The 12,208-nt window shown below is 43.1% G+C and overlaps 1 protein-coding gene across 2 annotated transcripts in view; it reads left to right on the plus strand.

Annotated features, from left to right (window-relative positions):
• Nucleotides 1-12,208, plus strand: part of COL4A5 (collagen type IV alpha 5 chain) — a 136,537-nt gene that overhangs the window by 102,002 nt on the left and 22,327 nt on the right. For both annotated transcript variants that reach the window (XM_083595798.1, XM_083595799.1), the window contains 7 exons: nucleotides 401-490; nucleotides 910-1,049; nucleotides 6,143-6,269; nucleotides 7,477-7,557; nucleotides 10,877-10,975; nucleotides 11,100-11,150; nucleotides 11,876-12,061. In XM_083595798.1, the coding sequence (XP_083451924.1) occupies nucleotides 401-490; nucleotides 910-1,049; nucleotides 6,143-6,269; nucleotides 7,477-7,557; nucleotides 10,877-10,975; nucleotides 11,100-11,150; nucleotides 11,876-12,061 (774 nt within the window). The remainder of the gene's footprint in view (nucleotides 1-400; nucleotides 491-909; nucleotides 1,050-6,142; nucleotides 6,270-7,476; nucleotides 7,558-10,876; nucleotides 10,976-11,099; nucleotides 11,151-11,875; nucleotides 12,062-12,208) is intronic.

Genomic DNA, 12,208 nt, shown 5'->3' on the forward strand with positions numbered 1-12,208 from the left:
TTTCACAGTGTCCATACAACTTCCTTAACAAATTATTTCATTCACACACAAAAACCAGTTTAAGATGGATTTCTACTTTAAGGCTCAGTTAAGACAAAAGTTTTCTCTCCAATTCAGGTACTCAGTTATCATAGCAAACATGAGAAAATATTGTTTGTTGTCAATTTCTGTTGATAATGGTCACTGTGTGTATTTGAACTTTGAATTGAAAAATCACAGTATTCACAGCATTTGGGCCCTGCTGTTCACAATTTATCAGAAACACTTCATCTGATGAAGTGGGTTCTAGTCTATGAAAACTTACGCCATAATAAATGTATTAGACTCTTTTTGTGTGTCTTTGATGGGGAAAATGATTTTCCTAGAAGCAAGCTGATTATGATGATTGTGCCTTCTCTAGGCCCGAAGGGAGACTTGGGATTTCCTGGGCCACCAGGACCAACTGGACCTCCTGGACAGAAAGGTGCCAGTGGTGAAATGGGACTTCCAGGTAGTTATTTAAAGCATTTTTCTTCCTGGGTTGTTTAGCTGTTTATTGGTTTGTTGGACAGTAAGGGGGCAGGGATTAAACTGCAGTTCTAAAACATATCCAGAGATTAAGCCTCATTAGATACTTTATTTGCTGCTGAGTTAACATGCGTACATTTGACTGATTCATTAATTAAATACTATGCTGTAAGGAACTTTAGACAACTTTGGACAGAGCAGCAAAACATAGAGCAACTCTTACTTATTTTCTAGGGTCCTTTATTTCTGCAATTTTCAAAAAGTATATTCTATTGTGGTTGCAAACCCTGCTTATAGCATCCCCCCACCTTCAGTTTCAAAGATATTGAATCTGGATAGGTAGTTTGCAAACTGAGCCCTTTAGAAGCCATTGCAAAACTTTCTTTTTAATATTTTGGGCAGGTCCTCCAGGCCAAAAAGGTTTCCAAGGCATAGCAGGCCAGCCTGGCCAGCCTGGCCAGCCCGGGTTTCCTGGGCTGAAGGGAGACAAGGGTGATCCAGGCCTATCAGACATCGGTATTCCAGGGCCCCCTGGCCCTAAGGTATGTTGTCAAAATGTTATTTCAAATTAAGAGCACTATTTCTAATGTACAAGGGCAGGACTCCAATACCCTACCCAGCTCTTTGCCTCTGACAATCTCTGGCAGAAGTGAAACAGATTCTGAAAAACGAACAAATGTAGGGGAAAGGTTTGCTTGCTGTCATAATGGATTCCTGTTGCATCATAGGATTATTGTGGGCATAATCCAGTACACACTGAAATTGGTGTGCCTCAAGCATACCAATACTGATGTGCACTTGCTTGCCTCTATTAGAAAAAATTAAGAACCTAACAAGAGTCCTGCTGGCCTATCTAGTCAACATCCTTTTCTCATAGTCACCAACCAGATGCCTGTTGGAAGCCCAAAACCAGGACCTGTGCTGAAAACTACTTGTGATTCCCAGCAACTAGCATTCAAAGGCACCCTGCCACTGACAGTGGAGGTAGGACATAGTCATTGTGGCTAGCAGCCATTCATCGTCTTACCATCCATGAATTTATCTAATCCTCTCTTAAAGTTGGAAGCCATCACTTCTTCTTGTAGGATCCAATTTGCAGGGCTCTGGTGCATAAAAGAACTTGCTGTCCCATTCAGCACATAGTACAACTCTTTTTTTCTGCTCACGAAAGAGCCTTTTCTTTGCTGTGGGAGCACTCTGCACATGCATGCACACTCATCTTTGTGCGCGCACATCTGAGACCCTATGTTTCCATCAGGGCTTTTGGATCACATGCACTGCATGCAAAAATAACATAGAATCATACACCAGAGGGAAAGCTGTGTAGGTCTGTTGCCAAAAAAGAGTCTTGTGACATCTGAAAGAGTAAACATTTTATTGTGGCAGAAATTTGCATGGATTAGAGCCCAATTCATCAGGAGGATGAAGTGAAGCTTTTTAGTTCCAAGGAAGCTGAATGTTAAATGTTAGAAGATTCAGGGCAGACAAAAAGAAGTACTTCTTCACATAGCACATAGTAAAACTGGAATTTGCTCCCAGAAGAGGCAGTGATGGCCACCAGCTTGGATGCTTTTAAAAGAGGATTAGGCAAATTCATACTGTGGTACCTCGGGTTAAGTACTTAATTCGTTCCGGAGGTCTGTTCTTAACCTGAAACTGTTCTTTACCTGAAGCACCACTTTAGCTAACGGGCCCTCCTGCTGCTGCCGTGCTGTTCTCATCCTGAAGCAAAGTTCTTAACCCAAGGTACTAGTCTGTAACCTGAAGCGTATGTAACCCGAAGTACCACTGTACAGGATAAAGCTATCAATGGCTAGTCGTCATGAAGGCTCATTTATCTACTGTTTCAGAGACAGCCTGCTTCTCAATATTAGTTGCTGGGGATTATGTGTAGGAGACTGCTGTTGAGCACATCATCTGGATAGGTATCTGGTTGGCCATGGTGAGAACAGGATCCTGGACTAGATACATCTTTGGTCTGATCCAGCTGGACTCTTCCTATGGTATTATGGTGATCATCTGCTGGCATGTGTAACATACATGGGGAGAGAAGGGAGGGAGTGAAAGCCATGGAGCCTGAAGGCCTTGCAACAGATGGTGTCCAATAACTCTTTGCCTTCTATTCCTACACATCTATCTTGAATACTTTTACTTAGAAATATCACAGGGTGTGCCACTTGCATATCTTTTTTTTTTCCTTTGGCCCCATTCCTAACACTATTCCAGCCTTCATTCTCTATGTACGTTTGTATATTTGCCAACTTAGGACAATACTCCATGCATCAGATGAAGTTGGTTATGGCCCATGAAACATAACACAATTTATTTTTTCTTCATTGCAATTTTAAATATATAAAAGTCTAAGAAAAGATAACAGTGTGATAGCTAGCATTAGCCATACTCTGTGTAGACCAGTGGGTCCCAAAGTGGGTGGTACTGCCCCCTGGGGACAATGGGATTACCAAAGGGACAAGGTGGGGGGCAGCAGGGTTGCTGGAGGTGCAAATGACTGTCAGACTTTCAAAAGCTGGTATCATTGGATCAAGTTTTTTGTTGTTGAATTAATTATACTAAATAGTTTTACAGCGGTACCTCAGGTTAAGTACTTAATTCATTCCGGAGGTCCGTACTTAACCTGAAACTGTTCTTAACCTGAAGCTCCACTTCAGCTAATGGGGCCTCCTGCTGCCGCCGCGTCACCAGAGCATGATTTCTGTTCTCATCCTGAAGCAAAGTTCTTAACCTGAAGCACTATTTCTTGGTTAGCGGAGTCTGTAACCTGAAACGTATGTAACCTGAAGCGTATGTAACCTGAGGTACCACTGTAATTGAATTTTGCATAAATGTGCAATTAATAGTTATTGTTTTGAATTATATTGTGCTGTTCTCCTTAGGTCATGCAATCTGCTATTCTGAACGCTTTTTATAGGGTAGAGGGGACTGGGGATATTAGAATACTTTAAGATGTCAGTAAGAGAGATGGAAAACGATGAAGCCCCTTTTCACTTTATGGCTTCCTCTCCATCTACAATATAGGATATTCTACAATTTATATAAACATACCCTGCTTTCTACCCAAGATTGGCTTCCAAATGGGTTATTCCATCACAGCGTTCAAAGGATAGTACCTAATAGTGAAGAGCAATAAAGCAATACACAAAAAAGTGAGTCCAGCAGTAAAATGGAGTGTGGATCGTTCAAGCCAGCCAGCTATGCCTTCTATCATGCAGAGCCGGGGCAGGAGAGTGTTAGAGCCCTGTCTGGTCAGGTTGCATGGAATCAATTTCAATCCGTTACCCCCGACGATGTGGACAGTCTGCTTGGACGCGTGAAACCAACCACCTGTCTCCTTGATCCTTGCCCATCCTGGCTAATAAAAGCAAGCTGGGAAGGGCTGGGCGATGGGCTTTGCAGGATGGTGAATGCTTCCCTTTGTGGGAGCATTCCCAGACCCATTGAAAGAGGCGGTCATTAAACCGCTTCTTAAAAAACATCTTTAGATCTGGCCAGTATGGCCAACTATCGCCCAGTCTCAAATCTTTCATTCTTGGGCAAGGTGATTGAGTGGGTGGTTGCTAAACAACTCCAGGCACACCTGGAGGATGTGGACCATTTGGATCCCTTCCAGTCGGGATTCAGGCCTCATCATGGGACTGAAATTGCCTTGGTCACGCTGGTTGATGATCTCCGGTGGGCTAGGGACAAAGGTGAGAGCTGTTTCCTAGTTCTGCTGGATCTCTTAGTGGCCTTTGATACAATCGATGATAACATCCTTCTGGACCATCTAGAGGGGCTGGGAGCTGGGGGCACTGTTATACAGTGGTTCCGCTCCTTTCTCCTGGGCTGTGTCCAGAAAGTGGTGGTGGGGGTGAGTGTTCAGACCCCTGGGCCCTCATTTGTGGGGTGCCTTGGGGTTCCGTCTTCTCCTGCATGCTTTTTAACATCTACATGAAGCCACTGGGAGAGATCATTGGGGGTTTGGACTGGGTGTCCATCAATATGCAAATGATACCCAGCTCTACTTCTCTTTCAAATCAGAACCAGTTAAGGTGGTGAAGTTCCTGTGTGAGTGCCTGGAGGCAGTTGGAGGATGGATGGCGGCTAATGGATTGAGGTTGAATCCTGACAAGACAGAAGTACTGTTCTTGGGGGACAGGGGCGGGCTGGTGTGGACGACTCCCTGAATGGGGTAACTGTGCCCCTGAAGGACCAGGTGCGCAGCCTGGGAGTCATTTTGGACTCACAGCTGTCCATGGAGATGCAGGTCAATTCTGTATCCAGGGCAGCTGTCTACCACCTCCACCCGCCCACAGACTGTCTCGCCAGAGTGGTGCATTACAAGTAATCCAGAATGCAGCATCTAGACTGGTGACTGGGGGCGGCCGCCGAGACCACATAACTCCAGTCTTGAAAGACCTACATTGGCTCCCAGTACATTTCCGAGCACAATTCAAAGTGTTGGTGCTGACCTTTAAAGCCCTAAACGGCCTCGGCCCAGTATACCGGAAGGAGCGTCTCCACCCCCATCGTTCTGCCCGGACGCTGAGTTCCAGCGCCGGGGGCCTTCTGGCAGTTCCCTCATTGTGAGAAGCAAAGCTACAGGGAACCAGGCAGAGGGCCTTCTCGGTAGTGGCGCCCGCCCTGTGGAACGCCCTCCCATCAGATGTCAAAGTGATAAACAACTACCTGACATTTAGAAAGCATCTGAAGGCAGCCCTGTTCAGGGAAGCTTTTAATGTGTGACATTTTAATGTATTTTTAATCTTTGTTGGAAGCCACCCAAGGTGGCTGGGGAAACCCAGCCAGATGGGTGGGGTACAAATAAATTATTACTACTACTACTACTACTACTATCAGCACACTCCATCCCCCATGCCCACTAAGCATAGTCCACTTTCTGTAAACCTTGGAATTTCCTCAAGCCTGCTGATGCCTCCTCCTTGTGGAGCTGCCCCTAACCTTTTGCCCATCATCCCTAACCATTGGCCATGCTGGCTGAGGCTGATGGGACATGTAAGTCCAACAGCATCTGCAGGGCACCAGGCTAGGGAGAAGACCGCTCTTTGACATGTTGATGAAGACACATAGATACCCACACTTGGAGAATGAGTTCACTTTTGGTATACAGTGAAAAGAACTGAGAGTGGGAAAATATGAAGATCTTCTGGTGAAATTGGCTTCTGGAATGGCACAGGGAGGCGTGGGAAAGGGTACCTCCTGGTATTCCAACACTTTGCTAGTCCTGAAATTTTTACAATACTCTTAGGCCACATTCACATTATACATTTAAAAAACACTGTGGCCCTACTTTGAACAGCCAGGGTTTCCCCCAAATAATTATGGAAAGTATAGTTTGTTAAGGGTACTTAGAGTTGTTAGGAGAACCCACCCCCCACCCCCGTTTCCCTCATTGGGCTACAGTTTGTTCAGAGTGATTTAATGACCAATTGTTCTTCCCAATGACCTCTGGGAATTGTGGTTTTGCACCCTTGGCAAACCTCAGCTCCCATAATTCTTTGGGAGAAGACATGATTGTTTAAAATGGTATCATAGTGCTTCAGATGAATGGTGTGAATGTGGCCTTAGTTGTGTTTGCCTCAGTCAAGCATAAACCCTTCTTCCTTTTTTCCCCTAGGGTGACCCTGGTTTGCCTGGATATACAGGCAGTCCTGGCAACAAAGGTTCTCCTGGCAATCCTGGGCTGCCTGGTTTAGCTGGCAGTCCAGGTGCAAAAGGTGATGCTGGCCTCCCCGGATTCCCAGGTAATTAATTTCCATTGAATTTCACTGTTATTTCTTCTGTTTTTCCTCCATGGTTCTCACACTTCAGCTCCTGGAACAAGTATTTTTTTTTCTCCCTGATTATGCATATATAAAATTTATATGTAACATTTATATATAAAATTTAAAAGAAAAATTGTAAAGATGGATTGACATCGGTTCAATCCAATGAAATGAAACGGGGTAAAATAATTAAATGATAGTAATAAAAATAAATAATTTTTGATACAAATGAATAACACAAGCCCTTTTTTAACTCACCTTTTTAACACTATTCAGCAGATGTGGTTGGAAATACATGGAGTGTTTATGTTCGGTTATTGCTGTAACTCTTGATTGCTTTCAGGCATGGATTAAGGATCTGTGGGGCCTAAGGCTGATAGATGGGAAGGCCCTACGTGGTATATACTGTATATTAAAGTAGATAAATCATAAAGTCACAAAATGATCTAAAATTAACAAAGCTGCTCAAATCAAAGAGAAAGTATTCAAACAATAAGTCATTGTCTCCACTGATTTCCCCGTTCCCTCACTTTGGCTGTGGCAGTCAAGTGTGGTGTCATTCCTCTGTGGGGCTCATGGTGGCAGACTTGCATAATAGATTTTTCTTCCTCTTTATTTTCACAACAGCCTAGAAGGAAGATGAGGCAAAGTGGAGAACAAGGGCCCAAGGACACCAGTTGACATTGTTGTTGAAATGGGAAACTGAAGGGCCTAATGAAATTTGAGAGCCTAAGGCTATAACATTCTGGTTAATCTGGCCCTGTTTATGCTTCCCTTTTTATTGGCGTGTATACACTGTCAACATCATAAAACAAATAGGACTGTTATTAAGGCCCCATAGACAAAGGCAGAAATGCCTTTTCCTTTTCCTTTACATATTTGCTCTTGTAAAGAAAGATACATAAAATCAAAAGCACCACATTTTAACATCACGTTGCTTTGCCACTTTTTCCATGCCTGAATTGCAATTCTTGCACCAGGTACTACAGTTTCCTTCCTACTTTGCTGTTTGTATTTTTGAATTGTGTTGTTGTTATCTACAGCTCTTTGTGGTTTTTACAGAAGAATGTTTCTTTATGGTTGTTATTGTGTTTTGTTGTGAAAGCTGCTTTGGACAGGCTTTACCTGGAGAATCAACATAGCTGTATTTGAAAAGACGAAGATTGCATAAACTCTGTTTTCACAGGTACACCAGGTATTCCAGGACCAAAAGGTATTGATGGACCCCCAGGTAATCCAGGTGTTCCAGGGTCACCTGGGCCTCCAGGTATGTGTTTAAAGGTGTAATATCTGTTAATCTTCTTTTTTTATTAATTACAAATAAAAGTATTGTTACATATTCCCCACTACCTTGAGTGTTGAGAAGATGCAGGTGCAAAGCTTACCTGTTTTTGAACCATGAACATTCCTTTAATGGCAGCAATTGTGTGCTGGCATACCCATGGCACTTGTATCAAGATATGAGTGTAGCACCCCCCTTTTTTTTTACCTCTCCCCCCAAAAAAAACCCTGCACTGGCCCTTTAAACAGTAATCAGGCAGCAATATCACAACAATATTATGTAGGGAGTTCTAGTAGAGACGTGTAAATTTGTGAAATGTTTTCCCTTTTCCTAAATGCAAATGCAGGTGACAGGTAGTTAGTATACCTTATCTGTAAATGATTTGGAATATGGATTCAGTATTTTGAGAATAAATCCCAATTTTGATTCCATAAATGAAGCCAGTGGCTTTGATTTCTCTCAGTCTCTAAGTAGACAATAGATTGTGGGTGGCGCTTGTGGTCTAAACCACTGAGCCTTCTGGACTTGCCAATCGGAAGGCCAGCAGTTTGAATCCTTGCAATGGAATGAGCTCCGGTTGCTCTGTCCCAGCTCCTGCCAACCTAGCAATTCAAAAGAACACCAGTGCAAGTAGATCAATAGGTACAGCTGTGGCGGGAAGGTAAATGGCGTTTCCATGCGCTCTGGCTTCCATCATGGTGTTCCATTGTGCCAGAAGTGGTTTAGTCATGCTGGTCACATGACTCAGAAAGCTGTTTGTGGACAAACGCCAGCTCCTTTGGCCTGAAAGCAAGATGAGCGCCACAACCTCCTAGTCTCCTTTGACTGGACTTAACCGTCCAGGGGTCCTTTACCTTTTTTAAAAAATAGATTGATACATTAACAAATACTGCTCATACAAACTGATGTCATGGGTTAAAACATTTAAGTGCAACTTGATGCTGAGTTTCATTTGTCAAATAGAGCTATTTAACCATTTAAATTTCTCCCTGATAAATGCATTATTGTGATCACAATATATCCTACCAAGAGAGAACCTGTCTTTGTAGCAATGAACACTATAGAAGACCGTGACCATTGTTTGTGAATTCAACCTTCATGAACCAGAAAAAGTGTGTAGGAGGAAGAAAGATGTGAATCATTCAGTCATTTTGAGATATTTAATGCTCACAATAAAATAATAATACTGTTGATAGTTCTTTACTCATTTTATACACATTAGAGAGTTTAGATATTCAATAAGAGCAAATTTGAAGGCATAGAAAGCTTATTTAGTATAGTAGTTTCAGAGCTTAAGCTGGAAACAGAAATGAACTTATTTTTTCTGTTCCATTATGTTCTGGGTTCCTTCTGCCTCATACTCAAAGGCTGCTGCCGTCTGGTTTAAATTGGGGAATTTCTAAAATCGATATTTTAACCGGCATGTGCAGTTTGCTACAGTTTTCAGCTTGTGTCTTTTTTCTTTTTTAACAGATTACTGAGGCATACTTGACCATGTGCACAAGGATTGAATTGCAGAACACAAAGAAATTATGATACAATGGTGTGATCATATCAGAATTCCTTTGTGTGCTGCTATTTAACCAAGCTTTGATTATTTTTTTGTGTGCTCTGAATTGGTGGCATCAGCAATCTTTATCAAAAGTGAAAGGAGATGGGGAGATCAGTTTGAGTACTGTGTCAGGTTCCGGGCACCACAGTTTATGAAGCTTGTTGACAAATTGGCATATAGCCAGAGAATGGTGACAAAAACATGAGGGGCCTAAAGACCAAATCTATGAGGAAAAGGTTGAAGGAGCTGAATATGTTTAGTCTGGACAAGAGCCCAAACAATGGGCTGTCTCCAACGACCCATTGAAGTGGATGGACATTACGCTTAATGCTGGTCATTGACCATAATAATAAAGATTTTTGATTTGGACATAACTAGCTGAAATAGACATGAAGAGCTTTCTGGTGGTACAAGCTGTTTAACAGGGGGAGATGTGGACAGTGATGGACCCACTTTTGTTACAGACTTTTAAGCAGAAGCTAGATGGTCCTTCTACTGGAGATGCTGTAGCAGTAGGTTTCCAGTGTTAGCCAGGGTGGACTAGATGGTGTTTGAGGTTCCTTCCACCTCTATGAATCTATAAGAACTCAGTCAAACTGCACATGTAACAGCAATATACACCAAGCAACTGAACATCAGAAATGAAAATGCTATAACACCAACAAAAGACACGAGCGTAGAGGGCAGCCAGTAGGGGTTGGTAAGGGTAATAGAGGACTATAATGTTTTATTGAAACAAATCTAATATATTATAGGGTTTTTAAAAAACTAAAAAACCAATATCCTTAATTTTTAAAGGGGAATATTGATGGATAAGTAATGCATTGACAGTACCCCAGAAACAAGATTGAGAACCGTCAAATCCAAGGGCAAATTTTGTGAGCTATCTTGAAGTACCAGTAGATTACTTGGCTCTTATAAAATGCTGTTAATACAGCGATGGATGGAACTGAGCATTTTCACTCCTCAAGTAGGGTTTATCGTTCTCTGCATATACCAAAGTAAGGGGAATGTTTTGATCACTGAAGCAAATGGTCTTAAGGTAAAGATGGATAATAAACAAATCTATGGTGCGACCACATTTGGAATACTGAGTTTTGCTCACCTCGCCTCCAAAAGGATATTGTAGAGTTGGAAAGCATTCAGAAATGATCAAGGGGATGGAGTGGCTCTCCCCTATGAAGAAAGGTTTCAGTGTTTGGGACTTTTTAGTTTAAAGAAAAGGTGAGTAAGTGGCGACATGATAAAAGTTTATAAAATTACGCCCTGGCATGGGGAAAGTGGGCAGAGAAATGTTTTTCTCCCTCTCTTATAGACACTAGAAAAGAAAATGCTTCTTCACACAGCGCATAGTGAAGATGATGGAACAGGAGGCAGTGATGGCCACCAACATAGATGGCTTTAAAAGAGGATCTGACAAATTCGTGGGAGAACAAGGCTATCAGTGGCTACTTACCACTATGCCTATACTCTCCCTCCACAGGCAGAGGGAGAAATGCTTCTGAATGCCAGTTGCTGGAATCCATAGGAGGGGGAAGTTGTGCTTGTATCCTGCCTGCAGATTTCCCACAGGCATCTGGTTGGCCCCTGCCAGGAAAGGAAACTGGACTAGATGGACCACTGGTCTGATCCAGCAGGCCATGCCTATGTCCTCATTATTTTGGTCGCTGTTCGGAATGCATCCATGGGTCATAAAATGAGGATCAGTAATGAAATCCAATATTTGTAATGTACTCTTTCTACTATTCTTAGGTGACATTGGCCACCCTGGCCCTCCCGGCCTTGTAGGGGAAAAAGGACAGCCTGGACGGGATGGCATTCCTGGACCAGCAGGACAGAAAGGCGAACCAGGTCAGCACCTTCCATCTCTTACAATGTTTTCTTTTCTCTTTCTGATACAAATGTTTGCCTCTGGCAGCAAGTACTGCATTCACAGATCTATAACTAACCTGTCTATGGCGATTGTGTATTTTAGGTCAACCAGGTTTTGGACGCCCCGGACCTCCTGGACTCCCAGGACTCTCAGGCAAAGTTTATTTTTCTTCATTCATGAAAGAGGGGGATCATAGCTCAGTGGCAGGACACATGCTTTGCATGAAGAAGGTCCCAGGTTCAGTCATGGATTTCTCCAGTTAAAAAATGATCAGGTAGCAAAGACCTCTGCTTGAGAATCTGGAGAACTATTACTATTCAAAAGAGATGATTCTTAGTAACATGAACACATAATCTGAGTTGGTATAAGAAATTACAGCTGGTGTCTATTGAAATGGACAGAGTAGGTGGGACCAGTGTTTTTTTCTGGGGGACGCAGGGGTATGCATACCCCTAAACATTTTGTGAATCTAAGTTAGGCCTCATTGAGGGACGGTATTTCAGTATGAGTAGGAAAATAAGAGTACCCCTTAACATTTTTTAAGAAAAAAAGCACTGGGTGGGACCACAGTCACTGACTAGCAGAAAAACCTCTGACTGGTTGCAAGAAAGAAGATGGGTGGGTGGGCACAGACTATGATTGGTAGGGCAGTATCCTCTTTAATGGACCAGCTTTCACTTGGGGTAAGCTTTTCTTCTGTGTGCCTCAGATCCCTATTTTGCACTTTACCTCCGCCCAATGGATCTCAGGATCCGGGGGTGGGACATGTAGGTCCTGCAAGCTTGATGTCTGCCTGCCTTTAGTATACAGTATTGATAATTGAAACATTGCAGTGCACCTATAAACATGCTCTCTTCTCTTCCCCCACCCTTAAACAGGTCAAAAGGGTGACTCGGGTTTACCTGGACCCTCAGGACCTCCAGGGGCCCCTGGTCTGAAGGGAGAAACAGGTGGTCCAGGATTCCGTGGCCCTCCAGGTTCCCCTGGCTCTCCAGGGCTGCCAGGACCACCTTCAGAAGGGCCTAAGGGAAGCCCTGGGCAACCAGGCATACCAGGGAGGCCAGGTAAGAAAGAGAAAATTCAACAGACATTTTGCTGACAGGTTATTGGTCTGTTGGAACAGTATACTTGTATACTGTTCGGCTGAAATTGCAATACACTCACCTGATGTCTTCTGGGTATCCTTAATTTACCATGAGAGGTTACCTGAA

Source organism: Podarcis filfolensis, assembly GCF_964270895.1.
Source record: "Podarcis filfolensis genome assembly, chromosome: Z".
Classification (NCBI taxonomy): domain Eukaryota; kingdom Metazoa; phylum Chordata; class Lepidosauria; order Squamata; family Lacertidae; genus Podarcis; species Podarcis filfolensis.